Source organism: Marmota marmota, unplaced genomic scaffold (genome assembly GCF_001458135.2).
Source record: "Marmota marmota marmota unplaced genomic scaffold, marMar, whole genome shotgun sequence".
NCBI lineage: Eukaryota > Metazoa > Chordata > Mammalia > Rodentia > Sciuridae > Marmota > Marmota marmota.
The window spans coordinates 8,176,682-8,196,733 of NW_025999925.1; the positions used below are offsets into that span (position 1 = coordinate 8,176,682).

At 36.2% G+C, this 20,052-nt stretch overlaps 1 protein-coding gene across 1 annotated transcript; it reads right to left on the reverse strand.

The window, feature by feature from the left end:
- Positions 1–909: 909 nt before the first annotated feature.
- Positions 910–20,034, reverse strand: Dhfr (dihydrofolate reductase). Its single transcript, XM_015497853.2, has 6 exons — positions 19,781–20,034; positions 19,384–19,433; positions 17,768–17,873; positions 11,430–11,556; positions 8,044–8,159; positions 910–1,081 (listed from the first exon to the last, which is right to left on the reverse strand). The coding sequence occupies exons 1-6, from the start codon at positions 19,864–19,866 to the stop codon at positions 1,003–1,005; spliced, it is 564 nt and encodes a 187-aa protein (XP_015353339.1). The 5' UTR covers positions 19,867–20,034; the 3' UTR covers positions 910–1,002.
- Positions 20,035–20,052: the final 18 nt, after the last annotated feature.

Sequence of the window (20,052 nt, forward strand, 5' to 3'; positions counted from 1 at the left end):
GTTATTCATTTCTTTATTGACTGACATTTGGGCTCTTTCCAAGTTTACAAGAGAATGCTACAACAAATATTCTGGAGTCCATCTCTTTGCTCAGGATTGAGTTCTAGATGTGGAAGATTTGGGTCCAAATCCAGAATCTTCTGAATTTGAATTGATATTGCTAACTTGCACTTTAAATGGTGGTATAAGCTTACAAGGCAGAAAATGCCATTTCTTTTGCATACCTAGTTTTCTAAATCTTTGCTAACATGATAGCTCAGACAGGTTTTACAGTGCATTTTGTAAGGTTTAGTTTCTAACTTACTAATTTTGGTATCTAGCAATATCCATTCTCAATTATCTCTTAGAATTTTTAATTGCTGCTATTATACTTGTTATTACATTTTCTTTTGCAAAGAGCAGCCCATCAATGTAGTATCTCCTGGAATCTCAATGAAGATCAAAAACAAATTTTAAAGGTCTCAGACTTTTCCTTTTGGTAATCTCCTACTTGCTTCTTTATTGTCCATATTTGAGTTCTTAATTTACTGATTCCCTGAGTGAATACAATGTTTATTTAGAAGTAGGATGTGAAAAAGAAAATTCGTAGTTTTTACCTTGATCTAATTTTCTTTAAAAAAAAAATGAGTTCTAGCATTTCTGTTTATAATCCATTTCTGCCCTTTGGACTAATCTATCTAGCTCCTATCTCTAAGGACCCTGGTGCCAACTCATGCTATAAGTTGACTGCAGCTGTCTTGCAGATAGGTAGGCAGGTATTAGGTACTCAGTCTAGACTTTGGGGGAGAGCCAATGAAGGAAACTTATAGCAAGAAAGAGCAAGATATGCTTCCTAAATGGTATTTAATATGACCTAGTAAGACCGATGGAGAATAAAACATACTGCTTAGAAATCATTAACCATAGATCTAAAGTCCACACAAGTCTTTTTATTCTAATGTAAAAATACAGAATTTTTTAGAGGGAGGGATAACATGAAATAAATCAGAAAACATCTTCACATTAATCAGTCTTTTCATATACTTCAAATTTGTACTTAATGCCTTTCTCCTCCTGGACCTCAGAAAGAACACCTGGGTATCTGTAAAAGAAAAAGATGTATAATTAATCCCTCAAAAACATAGCTTCCCTGAATCTCAACCAAAAGGCATCAACAGTGCATAAAGCAAGGTAAGATTTTTCTTCTTGTAGGAAAGCCACTGTTAAGGTAGACGAATATCAGGCAAATACAATACATATGCAAATAATAAGAAAAAAACCCTACAAAACTATGTATATAAATTTAGAAAATGAAAGTTGTGATTTCTCCTCCTTTTCTTCTGATTCTTAATTCTTTCCTCAAAAACTAACCACCATAGCAGTTCCCTAGTATATTTCTATTCTGTCATCAAGGGAATATGAAAATTCCTAAGAATTCTTTGTAAGTTTTACAGCTGATAAAAAATTTCTTATGTAAGCAAAAGAAAATCAAATATAATCTATAGTTGTTTAAAGCAAAACCAAAATCATGTGTCTGGCATGGTGACAGATTTTCAATTCCTGTTTACTCAAGAGACGTGCATCATAAGGCTCTAATTCTGCAATGTATGGCACACTGCAATTTCTTGGCTAGAATCAGGATGAATTCAATCTTTCCTCTTCCCTCTCACTTGACTCTCTACTCCCTTTAGTTTCCCATTCAAAACCCATGTTGTAACCCAATCAATAAATGGGCTAAGGAACTGAAGAGATACTTCACAGAAGAAGAACTACAACTGATCAAACATGAAAAGATGTTCCACATCTCTAGTGATTACAGAAGTGCAAATCAAAACTACTCTAAGATTCCTTCTCACTCCAGTCAGAGTGGCAATCATCAAGAATACAAGCAACAGTAAGTGTTGGTGATGATGTGAGAAAAAGGCACACTCATACATTGCTGGTGGGACTGCAAATTGGTGCAACCACTATGGAAAGCAGTCTGAAGATTCCTCAGAAAACTTAGAATGGAACCACTATCTGACCCAGCTATCCCACTCCTTGGTTTATACCCAAAGGACTTAAAAACAGCTTATACTACAGTGACATAACCACATCAATGTTTACAGCAGCTCAACTCACAATAGCTAAACTATGGAACCAAACTAAATGCCCTTCAACAGATGAATGGATAAAGAAAATGTGGTACATACACATAATGGACTATTACTCAGCTTTAAAGAAGAATGCAATTATGGCATTAGGTAAATGGATGGAGCTAGATGATATCATGCTAAGCGAAATAAACCAAAACCAAAATACCAAAGATGGAATGTCTTCTCTGATAAGCAGATGCTAATCCACAATGGGGCAGGGCGGAGAATGAAGGAAATTTGGATTGTGCAGAGGGGAGGAGGTGTGGTATGGGAAGGATGGTGGAATGAGATGGACATTATTACCCTACATACATGTATGATTACACTACTGGTGTGATTCTACACCATGTTCAGCCAGAGGAAGGAGAGGTTGTGCTCCATTTGTGTACAATGTGTCAAAATGCATCCTACAGTCATGTATAACTAATTTGAACAAATAAAAAAAAAAGTCTCCTAAAAGCATCTCCCAGTCAATACTTAACAATCCTCACTCTAATTATTCTTTATCTGGAGGGTAACCCAACCCAACCCAACCCACACTTATAATTCACTTTTGTTAATGATAATAAATTCACTTTTGTTTGCCCGAGGGGAGGGAAAGCCTATTATCCCTCCCCCTCAACACACACACTTCTTTTTTCACAACTTAATAACTCGTCAAGTAAAAAAGTACTGGTAACAATGCAAAACAAAAACAAAAACAAAAAACCCCAGGTTGTCAGCTGAAGACTGCTCTGACCATTCTGCCTCCTATCAACATTTTTATGTCACTCTAGATCTTGGTGTGCTTTCTTAGTGTCTTGGAGGCTGCACCCATTTGCTCCATTGGGGGTCAGCAGCAGCTGTTTAACATTCACTCTGTGAGTGTCCCTGGATTTGCTGTGTGACCCTATCTCCAGGCTTGAATGGCATAAAAAGGCTTCATTATGGTAAAGAATTCTCATTATGGTAAAGAATTCAGCACTACGCCTGACCCAGTAAGTTTTCCACAAATGCTACCCATTACTACTGGTTTATTTTGTCCCCTAACTATTAGACAAGGGTGATACAGGAAAACTTTTTCTCTCATAATATACATGAACATTGCTTAGTAAAAATAAGCATTAATTTTTGTTAGCTATGTTTTTATTTAGCAACCATTTCCTTAGCTATTCTGTCCCACTATTTTAGTAGTAGCCTCTTTTTTTTTTTTTTTGAACAAATGATTTTTACTAGGCCAATTTTAAACCATAATTTTAGTTTCTTTGAAATGAGTCATGAAGAGTAACATTCACATATTTTTTTTCATGTGTAAAATTCTCAGGAGTGTCAAGACTGTCAGTTAATAAGACAAAAACAAAGCAGTAAGAAGTTCTTTCTAAAATCATGAATAATAACACTTAAAATGACTGTGCTTTTGGCTGAATATGATCAGTAGCCATGGTATTAATGTAAATCTTCTCTGTGAAAATAAAATTTATTTCTGCTTGTTTCATTTTTCTTTCTCTAATATCTACACATTCAGTCTATTTTAATAACAGTTATAATTACATTTCCTAATCATCATTCCAAACTTTTTAAAGAGCAATCTGTCTGAGATCCACACTTGGATGCTGAGTTCAAGTCTGGCAGGATTTGGAAACACCACCTATTTGTTAGGAACCACCCACCCAGAGACTCCCCCTTTGGCACCTTCAGGCACTGAGAAAGCCAATGAGTAAGAATCAATATCAGATCTAAACTGACAAAGCGCCACAAGAATAACCCAGAGACAATTTGATGGAAGGTTTAAGAGGTAAACAGAGTTCCTGAAACAGTTTCCCATAAAAAACAAATTGCAGCTAAAATAAAACCAGGAAGCATAGGCGTTGGAGGGAAGGGATATAAAAATACTGTGGATAAATATGCCAGGAACTTGGACAGTCAGGAAGTAGTGGGGTCAGAAGAGGAGACATCAGTTCACCTGAAATCTACTTCCACCCATATGGTTTTCCTGTATCAGCTCTGGAGCCAATTACCACTTCTGTTATAGTTTGGATATGAAGGGTTCAAGTGTTGGTCCTTAGTGAGGTAATATTGGGAGGTGTCATTATGGACCTTTAACTGGGGGCAGGGGGACAAGGATGACATGACAATGATGACGACCCTTGGTGGGAAGAACTCAGATTAATTAGAAGTATGCCCATGGAAGGGATTCTACTCTCTCTCTGGCTTCTTATTTTGAGATGTGATCTCTTCTTCCCAAGTGTGCCCCTGCCCTTAGGTTCTTACCAGTACTGAGCTGATGCCAGCAGCGTGCTTTTGAGCCTCCATAACTGTGAGCCAAATAAACCTTTTTTTTCTAAAGTTAGCCTGCCTCAGGTATCTCATTATAGTAATGAAAACAGACAATTATAGACTCTAAAGGCCTGTTTTGGTCTTTATCTTTGACTAGGTGGTCACATGGAAGGTTTTTAAGTGGACAGCAAATTCTGTTTGGAGCTCATTAAACAGAAAACTGCTGATATAAAACACTTGGGCCTGCTGGTTTGGTTGGGCCTTCATGTGACAGTCTGAGATAGAAAAATTTCTTCCAAGATGAATGAGGACAGAGCTTGAGAGGACAGGCTGGCATAGTGTGGTTGAAAGAATAATTGCACAGAAAATGACCTATGGGAAAAAAGGCAGCCACAAAGTAAAACCATCTTATTTTGTTAATATTAACTTCTGTTCTTCGGTGTCTACCATTTGTGGCTTTATCTATTTTCTAATTTTATTCTCTTTTCATCTCACAATAGTTCTCGCTGTCATTTTTATTTCATTATACTATTGCTTCCTTTTTTTTTTTTTTAAACCAAAAAGTATGGTGTTAATAAAAGACTGTGTTTGAACTGAAACCTATACAAACACAAGAAAATGGGGGTCCAAACTAAGGGGTTACTGTGGGAAAAGGGGAAGGGGGTAAAAAGTGATCAAAGCTCACTTTTGGAGAGTAGGGAATGGTACGTTCTCTAATGTAGACAGATTTGGGGAGAAAGCTCTAGAATTGAGCATGGTTACAGACTTTAGGGACAAAGTACATTTACTTTGCAGGTTTCCTTTTTCTCTTCTCCTTGTTTTCCCCTTTAGGAATTCCCTCTACCCCATGTTAAGGGGGCTGTTGTGATGTTAGTACAGGCCCAAAAGTACAGAGGACCATCACAACCTGCAGTGGAAGAGTTTCCTTCAAAGACTCTTCTGAAAAACAACAGAAAAATGAACACTTTCCAGCTCATTTTGTGAGGTCAGTGTTATCCTGATACCAAATCCAGGTGAAGACATAACAAACAAACAAGCTCAATATCCCTTTTGATTACAAATGTAAAATTCTCAACAAAATTCTAGCAAATTGAATCTAGCAACATATAAAAAGGCTTATACACAATTACCAAGTGAAGTTTATCCCAGAAATGCAAGATTACCATGAAAATCAGTCAATGTAATATAGTGTATGGATGGTATATTAAATTATTAATTAACAAAAGACAAAGAACACATGATCACCTTAATAGACTTAGAAAGTTACGTGGCAAAATCCAACACCCCTTCATGAAAAAAATACTAGATGAACTAGAAATAGAAGGAATCTTCCTCAGTCTGATAAAGGACATGTATGACAACTCAAAGCTACTATACTTTATCGAGGAAGACTAAATCATTACCCTCTAAGACATCTGATCTTTTCATCTTCCAGACAACATCATACTGAAGTTCTAGTCAGGCAATTAAGCAAGAAATAAAAAAAACATCTAGACTAGAAATTAAACTATCTCTATTTGCAAATGATATTATACCTTATAAATAAAATCCTAAGAAATCTACTAATAATTAGAACTATTGAGTTCAGCAAGGTTGTAGGATATCAGATTAATAAACCCAAATCACTTGTATTTCTAAACACTAGCAACAAACAGGAAATAAAAGGAAAAATAAAAGGAATTAAACACTAACAAAGAAGTACAAGACATACAACCAAAATTTTACTGACAGAAATTAAAGAGGAACTACGTAAGTGGAAAGACATCACAGGCTCAAAGTGTGGAAGACTTAATATTGAAATGGCAATACTCTCCAGAGTAACCTACAGATGACACCTATCAAAATCACAACTTGATTTCTGGCAGAAACTGACAAACTGATCATAAAATTCGTATGGAAATGCAAGGGGCCCAGAAGAGCTAAACCAATCTTGGGAAAAAAAAAGCAAAGTTGGAAAAACTATACTTCCTGATTTCACAAGTTAGTAATGAAGACCTTGTGGTACTGGCATGAAGATATACATACATATCAGTGGAGCAGAACTGGGAGTTCAGGAAAAAAAACCCTCATATTTATAGTAACTTGAGATTGTGCTGATGGTTGCACAACCTTGTAAATATACTAACACTAGCGAATTAAACACTAGTATAATGAATGCTATGATATATGCAGGACATTTCAGTAAAGATGCTACATTTTTTTTTCTTTAAATCTGGAGAGGCAGAATGGTATTTGTTTTAAATTATCAAGGGTTCCAGTTCTGGAAAGTGTTCCGATTAAGAGCAGTAAGACTTGGAAAGATGGAAAGGTATTTAAATGAAGCTGATTTACACAGTTGTTAGCAGCAAAGAGAAAGGTAAGAAATGAAGAAAAGCTGAGCTCAATATTCACATAATGTGACACTCAGCAATTAAAGCAGAAGAGAAAATATGTAAGGTATGACAAAGTTAAACAATTTATATTTACATAAATTTATATAAAATTTCCAAATGTGATTTTTCTAAGTAGTCACCTTTGGAGCCTAAGCAAAAGCCTGTATTTCAGCTGCTTAGAATTCTTATACTTTTCAGTTTTCTTTAGAGTTAAGAGATCAAGAAAAATCATTCACTTCATTTGATCCAAGGCTATTACTCTGTAGAGTAATAGACTATTATTCTAAAGCTTGGCCATCCATTTATTGACTTTGCTCTGAAGGTTCATTTAGGGGGCATTTCAAAAACAAACTCACACTCAAGGGATAATTACTAGATACAACTGAGAATATCTGAAAGAATGCTCTAAAAGCTGGTCTAAAAGGGTTGATATAATTAATCTTTTTCTCTCTATAGAATATGGCTGAAATGTGCTTTTAAACTAAAAATGTTGTGAGCTTTCAAGATTTAGCAGCCTCATGCTGGAGTCACAACTGCACAGGAAAGCAAGTATAACTTCTCTCCATCTCCACCATTGCTGCCACCTTTATCTGAGTCCCCTCAACCTTCATCTGGATTACTAACTGGTCTCCTTGCTTCACTCTTGTCCCCCTGTAGTCCATTCCCATAAAGCAGCTAGAACATTGTCACTCCCCTTTCAGACTCTCTAAACTTGCACCCAGTTTGACCCTTGTTGGCCTCCCCCTTGCTCCCACTGGCCACAGTAGCTGTCAGACTCAGGGAAGAGGCCAACCTCATTTCTGCCTCAGCCTCTGAACTAGCTATTTCTGGTTCCTGGAATTCTCTTCTTGCTATTACATGGCTGGCTTCTTCACATTTAGATCTCACCATAAATGTCATTCTTCCGAGAGGACTTCTCAGACTACTCCATGTCTATCACATCCCAATGTTTTAGTTCTCTACCCAACACTTCTTTTGATGACTGTCACTTGTCACCCCCTGACTAGACAGTGTATCTCCAGGGGGTCAGCAATACCATCAGGCCTAGTCAACACTATTTCCCCAGTGCCTAGGACATGTCTGACTCTCCTAGGATGAACTGAATACATTAATTCTAGATTTTATTGACATCATTAAAACCTGAGCATTTCCAAGTATACTGAAGATGTCTAAAGATTCCTAACTTTATCTATATACAAAACACATTCCTACCCTGCACTCAATCTGAAAGAAGAAAATGCTCTTTCCTATAATTCTTACATAGAAAGTTCAAAGCGCTTTAATAAGAACTTTATACTTACTCTGGAAGAAGTTTATATTTCTCCAAATCAATTTCTGGGAAAAATGTGTCACTTTCAAATTCCTGCATGATCCTTGTCACAAACAGTTTAATATGGCCTGGTTGAATCATGGCTTCCTTTGAAACAAAACAAAAAAGGCATCACTTTCCTTAATCTATATCATAAGACACAGACACTCTTAAGATTTTTGTTTGTTTTAGTTACGAAAGAAATGCCTTATACTAGGCCTTAAAGACTTGTTTATTACTGCCAAAATATACTACATAAATACCCTATTCTTAAATCTGGGATCCTCTAAAATGTGCCTTAGTTACCTTAAGAATGGAACTAATCATAATCGATAATTATTATATTCTGGTCTCTAGTTTGCTTATGAGAAATACTTTTTAATTTAAGAATTCATTTGGTTGTTTTCCTTTGGCTGCTCTTGTAAGAGTTAATCTGGGGCTGGAGTTGTGGCTCAGTGGTAGAGCGCTTGCCTAGCATGTGTGAGGCACTGGGTTTGATTTTCAGCACCACATGAAAATAAATAAAGATCCATCAACAACTAATAAAATATTGAAAAAAAAAAAGAGTTAATCTGAATGTGTAAGGCCCAGGGCCACCAAAAATAAATAAGTAAATAAAGAAAGAAAGAAAGAAAGAAAGAAAGAAAGAAAGAAAGGACATTAATCCAAAGTTATCAAGTTACTTTCCAAAGAAAAACTTACATATGTATATCCATACAAGATAGTACAGTTTCATGTGATCTTGACTACTGAACACCAAGGGCCTACTCAGTATACTCATGTAAAATTTAATATTGCTTTCTTTCCTCAATACAGTAATTTAACATGTCTCTTGTTGCTAACAACTATAGCCTTTTTTGTTAAATGATTTTTCTAACTACTATCTACAGTTCTATTGACAGTTTCTACGGAAAGGATTGCTCTCAAACAAATATCTTAAAAATTTTAATAAACAGTATGAATCCTTTACAGACCCAACAAAGCAATAACGCTTTTTGTGTATTTTGCTTTGCAGTAATAACTCGATTCTCAAACATGCATAGATTAAAAGAAAAAACATTTTTATATGCATACATACATATGTAAAATTCCAGGTGTTTGTTATTCTTAAAGTTCCAAATAAGGGAACTGAACAAATTTTATTTTGAAAACTTACATTTATGTTAAACCATTGTTATCTTTGCTACAACCAAATAAATATTCTTTTTTTTGTGTGTGTGTGGTGCTAGGGATTGAATCCAGGGCCTCATGCTTGCTAGGTAGGCATTCTACCACTGAGCTACATTCCCAGCCCCTAGTAATTCTTACTATACAACCCCCCCAAAAACAAACAAACAAACAAAAAACCCAGAAAAACTGAGTGGGACACTGAACAAATTTTATTTTGAAAACTTATATTTGTATTAAACCATTGTTATCTTTGCTACAACCAAATAAATATTCTATTCTTTTTTTGTGTGGTGCTAGGGATTGAACCCAGGGCCTCATGCATGCCAGGTAGGTATTCTACCACTGAGCTACATTCCTAGCCCCTAGTAATTCTTACTGTACAAAAAACAAAAAAACAAAACAAACAAAACCCAGAACAACTGAGCGGGACTAACCAATCACAGCAGCATTTTAAGTTCTATATCAAAGTTGATGGTGTGAGGCAAACTTTCTGTGAATAGTCAGGCAGTAAACACTTTAGGGTTTGAGGGTCATACGGTTTCTTACTTTTATAGGCAGAAGCAGCCACGGACGACACTAAACAAACAAGTGGGACTGTGTTCCAATGAAACTTTATTTACGTGGTACTTGGGAAGATCAGTCTGAATGACTGATGAGCAGCTGTGATGAGAGGCACGTGAATAACGCAAATCACCTGAAGGCTTTATTTCCTTATACAAAAGTCATTTTATATACATGCTTTTAAGTACTTAGTGCTTATTAAAAAGTACATTTTCAAGTGATATGATTTGAGTCACTCAAAATGTGATAAATACTAAAATAATGAACTTGTTTTCTAGAAGAAATTCATACGTGGATGGAAAGATTAAAGAAGAAAAATGTTCATTTCCCTTTACTACAATGGGGAAAAAAATAAAGAGATTGTCGAATCAGGAACATAAGAAACTGAGAGTTTTTATAATCCCTTCTAAGATCCTGGAATACCTCTTCTTTCTCAAATAATTTCAGTGTATATTTTACCCTAAACCCCAAAAGGTAGGGACTGATTTTTCTTTTCCCTCTAAATGTTACCCTTTCAATAGTGTTTTTTTTTTTTTTTTTGTGGGGGTGGAGTGTACCAGGGATTGAACTCAGGGGCACTCATCAACATTCTCAGTCCTTTTTATTTAGAGATTTAGAGACAGGGTCTCACTGAGGTGCTTAGTGCCTTGCTGTTGCTGAGGCTGGCTTTGAACTTAATATCCTCTTGCCTCAGCACTGTACCCAGGTCAAGAGCCAAAGAATTCTATTTAGTATCCTCAATTTTTTTTTTTAAAAGCTGGAAGTCAATTTGTATCAGGAAAAAGAATTCTTCTTTAACACACTATTTACCCTTTTGATCTGAAATCATGAAACCCTTCTCTTATGTCCTTACATTAAATGAAAATTATTGAGGAAAAGCTTTCTGCTTTTAACAAATTCATATACATCTAGTTAGTATATATCAACTAGACCGCTACTCTTTTCTCAGTGAGATTTTCATCCTGTAAGAGAAGGTATATAACAGCTTATTTAGGGCATGGGGATGGGGGTGGAGGTAGAAACTAGTACAGTGCAAATGCAAATCTTGGGGAGACATTTAGAATGGTTCTTAAGCTGTAAATATTAACTAGTATTTTGAATTGAAAATAAAGTGGTATATGGGGAGATGTTGTTTAAGGGACACAAAATTTCAGTTAGATAGGAAGAATAAGCTCCAAAGGTCTATCATGCAATGTGATGACTATAGTTAGTAACAACCTTATATTGTACTCTTGAAAATGGCTCAAGAATGATTTTAAGTGTTCTCACCATAAAAAGTGAGGTAATATCTATCTATCTATATATCTATATCTATATCTATATATGCTAATTGGCTTGATTTAGCCATTCCACAAAGTATACATATTTCAAAACATGTTATATACAATAAGTAAATACAACTATTAGTCAATAAAAAGAAAATAGACTCATATAGACCAAACATTTTACTTTTACATTTTTATTTAGCTTACGTTGCAGGGATAAAATCAAATAATTCAGAATGACAAAATATCTAACTTTTTTAGAGATAATGTACTGTTTCTTATGTTTATGGCTTAATGTTTCCTCCCAACCTCCCTTTAAATGTCAAGAGAACTAAAAGAAAGTAGGAAACATTTCTTTTTATTTGTAGATAACTCTACTTACCTTATAAACAGAACTGCCTCCTACTATCCAAATCATGTCTATTTTACTTGCTAATTCTGGCTGCTCAGTAAGTTTTAAGGCATCGGTCAGACTTTTGGCAAGAAAATGAGCTCCTTGTGGAAGTTCTCTAAAAGTAAAAGAATTACATACAATTTTTGTAAAACCCATCCATATTAATCAAATTATATGAATAGGAAGCAGTGATTATAAAACCAAAATCATCATAAATATGAATCCTTTTAAAAAAAGTATGGCCTACAATCAATACTTACCTACATTTGTACATCTAGGGTCCATATAAGTCAATCAAAATCACATGTGATATAAAGTCACAACAGTAGTCTCTAAAGTAGTGGCATAAAGAATTGTGAGGGGACATGAGACAACTTTCTGGGGGGTTATCTTTTCTGCATCTTTGATAGGGGCTGGGTTACACAGGTATACACCTTTATCAAAACTTTAATAAATGTACATTTAAGACTTGTGCACCTCATTGTAATATTTACCTTAAAAGAAAAAAAAAACTGTAGAGAAATACTGAATTCTAGTTAAATATATGTACGAAGAATAGAAGGCTGCAATTAATTTTGACATGCAAATATGAACAAGACAAACTGAACAGATGGATATGTGATAAAATTAACACAAAAAATGTTATTCGTAGAATCTAAGTGGTGGTATATAGCTATTTAAAGTTCTTTGTGTATGTTTGAAAATTTTCATAATAAAATGTTGGAAAGAGAATGTTTGTAGAAAAGTTTGCAGCAATATTCAAACTGCTAATACCTTTGGGGAGTGGAAAAAAAAACACTTTACTGTTCCAAACAAACAGAAATGGGTGAACTATTTGAAAATCAGCTTTTTGCTACTTATATAATTAAAAACCCAAAAGGGAAAAAGTTCAATAATTTTACTGTTTATGTGAACTAACAATCTCTCTCAACCTCCAAACCAATTATTGTTTTGGCAGGGAGGAGGGGGTCTAATTCCCTTTATAAATGAGGAAACATGCAGAACTAGGCTTTCAAAGTAATTAGATGCAGAACAAAAATTACAATTCAATGTCAAGGTCTTAGGCTGGTGCTTTAAAAAGATTACATAACTGCCTTTGAACTAGAGGTTATAACAATGATTAATCAAGAACTAATGGGGATTATTCATTCTCTTGGTTGCATCCTCCCTCTCCTCCTGAAATTTATTTTGCTTATTTCACTTTGTCATCTGGTAAAGGAGTTAGGATAGAGCAAAGAATATACTTTTGACTCAGGCTAGAAAAAGAAATGGAGACCAGGGTGAAGTTAAATGAACTATCTCTTAAGGAATCAGGGCAGTCATAAGGGCTGAGTTGGACTAGGCTGTTCAGGGAGAAAACTTAGAAGACAAAAATTTGGAACTGGAGAAGATAGTCTAGTTAATAAAGTACAAGACGACTGAAATAGTCATGGTGGTTTTAGTAAGTAAAGATGCTGAAGTAAGGATGGATAATAAAGATGGAGTAGAATGGAAAATGATGATACAGTAACTGACATGAGGAAAAACTGAAAGAAGCATTCTTTTTTTATTTGTGGTACTAGAGACTGAACTCAGGGACACTTCACCATTGAGCTACCTTCCTGAAACTTCCTAAAATTCTTTATTTTGAGACAGGGTCTCACTAAGTTGCCCAGATTGGCCTTGAATTTGTGATCCTCCTGCTTAGTCTCTTGAGTCACTGGGATTACAGGTGTGTGCCACTGTGCTCAGACAGGAAGCAGTATCCTTAAAGTGGGTGTATAATAGCAATATGACTTCCAAGGTGTTATAAATGGTTGGTGTGGACCTCAAAGAAAGGGGTGATAATTTTGTGAAGATTTCATTGCCCTTTGTAGTGAGTCTGCAAAAGCAAAAACCTGATTAAGGATTGGTTTCAGATTTAAGTTTTAGCAAAGGTTGGAGGAAATGCTTCTGCAAAATGTTGCTAAAACATTAGTTTAGAAATGTTTCACAGGAAACACTAGACCCCTAGATGGCTAAAAAAGAATAGGCAAAAAGTCCAGCTAATGTTTTGAGTCTGTTAGTCCCTTTGCAGCACACATTGTAGAAAAGAACAGTGAATAACACATAGTAAACATTTTATATCATGCCTTGTTTCAGTGCTAATTTCCTGTCTATATCTTTCTTCAAACCAATCCAGATTGGATTTTCCAAGAAGGGAGAGCTGGTATGTAACAGTACATGTATTCTGTGTCAAGACCCGCATGGGTATTCTTGGTATCTTGTTTCTGACCAAGAGTTTTGTGATGATGAAATAATATAATGCACACAGTAGGCATTCCACTTAATATAAATACTAATCTTATGTAGGTACTATTCCTTTTTACAGGTGAAATTAAAGATGAGGGGTTAAGTAACCAATGATCACACAGCTAGGAATTGGTGGGTGTGATAGTTGAACTCCAACAGCCTAACATTACAATAGATAATTAATGGGTGACCAGGGGCTTTAAGTGCCTGAGATACCAGGCCTGAGACATTGGGATGCTGGGGCTTAGATTAGGCAACCCCCCTACCCCATGTCCTCTAGCCTCAAACAGCCTTATCTGATTACTCCAGGCTGCTATAAAGACCTTATCCCTTCCCACTGTGCTTGATGTGAAAGATAAGTGCATGGCAGATCAAATTCTGGCCTGATATCTTTGGGGACTGCTGGGATACTACTTAATCACAAAAGCCTCAGGCTAGAATGGTGTCCTATGCAAAACTGAGAGATAATGTTCAACTTGAGACCATTTATACTCAGCCTTTAAAAATTTGATTTCCAACAATTACCAACTGTTTCAAGTATGATCTATCCTCATGTGACCACTACAGATATTTATAGAAATTTATTTTCTGTAAATAATTAAGTGGGGGAAAAAACAGGTTGCAAACTTTTCCCAAGTGGGATTATTCTCTTTCTATAAGTAACTTGTGGAGCATTCCTTTTGAAGAGTTCTGAATCCCTACTATGCTATATCTATGTTAGATACTGGGACAAGAGATTTCGAAAACAAAACAGTAGTCATGGCACCCAAAAGATCATGATGGTAGTCAAAAGAATATCTCAGCAGTGGCCATAACATATGAAATAGACACACAATGAAGATGCACAGAGGATACATCAGGAGTCCAGAAACAGTGCATCATCTGGGTTGGGGTGAAGAGGGAACAATGACTCTTTAGCTGGGTGTCAAAGAAGATAAAGACATGAAAAGCACAGAGATGACAGACTACCCACAGATACTATTGATAGTTACAGTGCAGTTATTTAACACAAGAAAGCTGAGACAAAGTTGAGGGTAGAAGAATGTAATCTGTGGTGAGGATTAAAATGCCAATGGATGGGGCAATAGTACAAGGTCCTGAGGTCAGAGAAAAATAGAATTTAGAAAAAAGTGGGAGTTGAGGAAAATAGGAATTTACATAGGATGAGATTTTTGTCTCACAATCAAGGAAAAAAAAGAACAAAGTGTTATATTAAAATGAAAATGAGGGGATGGGGTTGTGGCTCAGTGGTAGAGTGCTTGCCTGGCACATGTGAGGCACTGGGTTTGATCCTCAGCACCAAAGAAAGAAAGAAAAAAAATTATTAAAAAAAAAAAAGAAAAGAAAATGAGATCATGAATGTGTTCATTATGATTTTGTTCATGTTAATATTTTCTAGAAGCTATAAATTTACAAGGTGTGGGGGTAGGAACTGACATGTAAGGTATCTTGTGAGCAGAAACTTTATATATAAAATTTCAGTGAACCTTCAAAAACTGTCATTATTAATCCACTTAGTATGTAAAGAAGTTTACGTTTAGCAAACTTTTAGGTTTAACCTGCTGAAGGCCCCAAAGTTACTAGGTACCAGAATAGATTTAAGAAGCAAGGTCTGTTAGTGTTTGCTATGCTAAGTTTATGAGTTGGAGAGATAGGCTTTAAGAAGCAGAGAGTGTTTTAATCACTAGAAAAGATATGAGAGTGAGATGAAAAATATATATACATGGCATAAAATATAGATAACTTTCATGGATTGAAGATGATTTACAATATCGTAAATCATGGAAGATATTTTGGATTTTTTAGAGATGGTGTCAAGATGCATTGTAGTAAAAACTCTTTACTTAATTTTTGGAAACAAACATTTTAAAAACCTGCTTTGTGTGACATAAATCACATACCACACAATTCATCCTTTTAAAGTGTAAAAGTTGGTGATTTTCAGTATATTTAGAGTTGTGCAACTACCACTACCTCACAACAAAAAGAGACCTATTAGTAGTCACCCTCTCCATCCTTGGTTTTCTTAAAAAGTCACAATTTGTCCAGAAAGCTTTGGAAAAACACTTTCTCCCATCCCTTATTAACTAAATAGTTACCACAAATAAGTACGTTTGGCACTGAATTGAGGTTACTTACTGGATTCAATTTCTTTCTGTACTGGGGTGAAGGTTAAAAAAAAACCTAAGTACCTTTAAAAACTTGCACAAAAAATAGTGGTTTCTGATTGTTAAACTCTGCCCTTTGTGCAGGACCCAGCAGGTTCTCAGTATATGTGTGGAACTGGCTAACAAGTAGGGAGACAGGAGAATGAACAACAACAAAAAAAAACCCTAGTAAAATATTTTACTAACTGGCATTACTGTTTCTCTGATATGCTTGATAATAAAGACTTCAAATTTTCTCAGCCCTAAAAAAAAAGTGAAATACACCAAAAAATGTTATATATACATACGTAAGAAGCAGCTAAACCCAATTACATACACCGCAGGGGGAATCATAAAAAAAAAATTAGACTCATCATTTAAGGAGAAATCCTGGCTCAACTGAACATCCTCCCCACTGAGATTTCTTTATGTTTATTTTAGTTGAAAATAGTCATAAATAAACTTGAATAGTATTCATGTTATTAAAAAGTCTCTGGGAATGGCAATATACTCTGTGAAATTGGTTTCTATGAAGAAAAGAGATCTTCAGAATATCCTAGCAACCAGGAGAAGGAGTAGCATAAAGACCAAGGCAGATGGCAGGGCACACATCAATGTATTTCCCATCACCCCAAGGCAATCAATGCAAACACTCTGGTAAATCTAGTTTTTTACCTATGACATTCTAGGACAGATGTGGCAGAAAATCTCTATGAACCTGAATCTGTTAGCCTATAATTGTACAATTTTTTTCTTTCCCAGGTTATATCAACTTGGGTAGGCCATAGTTACTGGTTATTAAAAGACTACACCAAGTGGTGCCGATGAGGTATTTTGTAGATGTGATAACATCTGTAATTAGTTGACTTTAATCTGGGTAGGCCTGATTCATCAATTCAAAGGCCTTAAGAACAGAGCTGAAGTTTCCTAGAAGAAATTTTACCTTAGCCCTGGCTAGAGAATTTCAGCCCAATGGCCTGCTCCAAAGAGTTTTGATCTCACATACAACTGATATTCCAATAAGACTGATATGAAGAATGCTCAACATGCTGATCCCAAACTTTCTCTTAAGTTTAATTTGCATTACCCCTCCACCAAAGCAAAACCATGAGGTATGGAAAATTATTTTAGTAGGTTAGGACCAATGCCACTATCGACAAAAAGAAACAAAATAGAAATCAGGATATACTACATGTGGTGTAAATGACATGGAAGCCACCAGAGATGACTTCATGGGTCGTCTTATCAATAATTCCACACTCTGCTTTTTGCCTTGGGCATTTCTGGCATCAGGAACTATCTACTCCATTGTTAGCAGAAACCAACTAGACATGCTCCCTTCTCTAGACAATCCCTAGAGCCATTTTCAATGCTTTAAAATATTTTACCTTCAGACACGGGGTAATGAACACAAGTGCAGTGATATTTGGGTAACCCAGTTAACTACGAATAGCAGGGCATAAGATTATAACTGCTTTTCGTCCATCCTAAAATTCACATCTTATTATGTTTGTGTAAAGTCAACTGAAGAGATAGGATAATTGCTTAATTTTGGCAAATCCCAAAACTTGGATATTGTGATTTTATGTGAAACTAGGAAAAAGTTATTGATTACATTGTATAACTGATATTTAAGTTTATTGAAGGTTCAAGGGAACTTGCAAATCTATTACTATAGTGAGATTTAATGTTTAATATAACATTTCAAGGTGTTAAAATCCATTAGTCACTTAAGGAGAATAAGTTGCCATGTGGTGTAACAACTTATTCATTTTCTGTAATCACAAAGGTGATATTAGGTAGCTTCACTAATAGTTACTTTTATACTATTTCATCTTGTCATATACTGATATGCACTTTAATAAATGGAACATGACTTTCCTGTGGTGACTTTGTTATAGTACTTACTTGAGTTCTCTACTGAGAACTATATTAATTCTGTCCTTTAAAGGTCGATTCTTTTCAGGAATAGAGAACCAGGTCTTCCTACCCATAATCACCAGATTCTGTTTACCTATAAAATCACATGGAAAGGATAAGTATATTTTGGGACTATACATATATTTTTAATCATATACATGTAGATATTTGTCATAGTGACATCTAGTGGATTTGCTTAAAAAATATTAAAACAGCTTTACCAAAATTTACATTTCTCTCTCCTAACCTAAATATAGTAATTATTTTCCCCTCGGACTTTACCCAATTTGTATCCAATATTTAATTATAATCAATTGCAACTATGTATAATGTAGTAAAGAGGAAAGATTTTGGGTTGAAGTGTTCTAATCCAATGCATTCTATCATTAACCAGGCATCAATCGGAGTACTCCTCTGTCTTACCTTCCTTGGCTATGAAATAGGGATAAGAATAGTGCCTACCTCTACAATTGTAGGGGGGATTAGACTTAGAACAATATTCAGCATATAAGTAGTTATCATTGTTGGATATAATCACACTATTCATATTTGTGTACTTTGTAGATTTCCATCATCATATTTAAAAAAACAGTTCCTTAATAGTTTCCTCAATTTACCTTTCTACGTTAAAACAGGTTAAGTTGAACTCTTGCCTTTTCAGCATTATACTTCCACAGATAATGCTTTTGTAAAAACCTGATACATATAGAGTCCATTTTTGACTTCTTAGGAGGAAAAAAAAAAACTTGAGTCAAGACATTTGGATCAAAGGAACATTAATATTAATTATCAGATCATACTTAAGGATTCTTGAGAGGGATTTGTGTCCCTGGAGCTTTCCGCTCTTGCCATCTTGTGTCTACCAGCGACATAACTGCCAAATCCAAGGGCCTTATATCTTTTATTAATGTTATGCAGCTTCTGCTCCCTCTGACTTTCCTTATTTATTCTGCCATTCCTCTTCCTATATCCATAAATACATGTTTCTTAGGTTTTAAGCAGGGTATTCCTCCATTTTCATATTTTTTTCTTTGTTTATCCTCTTTTCTCCCATAGCTCAACTCACCTAGCTCTCTCTGTCTGAAATTGTCCTGGATATCCTTACAGACAACTCAAAATCATCCTCATTACAACCGCACACCATTCTCCACTCCTTAATTCTTCTAGTCACTGAGACTCTCCCACACTGAAATGCTGAGAGTTCATCATTGATGCCTTCATGCATCATAATTACATTCCAAATAACCCATGTGGAGGATCCTGTAGCCACTCTCTTCTTCTTTGCCTCAGTTCAGGTTTACCATCTCTCCCAGCAGCTCTTCCAAAGACCTCCTTTGGCCTCCATTCTGAGTGCTAACCTCCAATGAGAAGACCTCTGTTCAGCTGCCAATTTTGCAATACCTGAACTGTACATGTGCCCAGTATAAAACTGTGAATTTTTAAAAAAGGGACGCTTAATGAACCTTGGGAACTTCAGACAGATTTTTAGTAAGATTAAAGATCCCAGATTAATGTGAAACTTTCCATTTAAAACAACATTTGCATTGGAAAACTTCAAGAAAAATCCTTGACGAATCCCAATCATTTAAAAATGCCCTTATTACCTTCTACTGAAGGGGTTGTCGTCATTCTTTGGAAATACTTGAATTCATTCCTGCAAGTTAGAGAAACACATCGTTACTCAACACATTATCTGGTTGGCTCAGGTCTAATGCGCATGACAAACATTGTACTTCGCGGAGGGTGGTGTTCTCCAGGTCAGGGACTTTGCCCTAGGCCAGAGCACCACAGGGCAGAGGCCTTGGCAGGGAAGCAGGATCCGGTGGGAAATCAACAATTTGGCTTTGTGCTGTAGCCGCGGAGGCCACCCACGGTCTACATGCCCTTGTCCATTGGAACTGGCTCCAGTTGGCCAGTCGGCCCTGTGCGTCCCCGCCCAGGTGACCAGATTAAAGCCAGTGAGCGCAGCCTCTATACCCTCACCTCCAGCCCGGCTGATACCTGAGCGGGGGCCAGGGCAGGTCCCCGTTCTTGCCGATGCCCATGTTCTGGGACACGGCGACAATGCAGTTTAGCGGACGAACCATGACAGCAGCAGTGATCCCCCAGCTCCCCTGCTACACCCGGATTCCGCTCGGATTTTGGCGCGAAATGATAGCCACTCCGCCCCCTCTGCCTCATTTGAGGAGGCAAGGCCCCGCCTCCGCCCCGCCTCACGGCAAGGTCGCGGCGTGCTCGNCCCCCTCTGTGCTTTCCCAAGAGGGAGTCTTCCC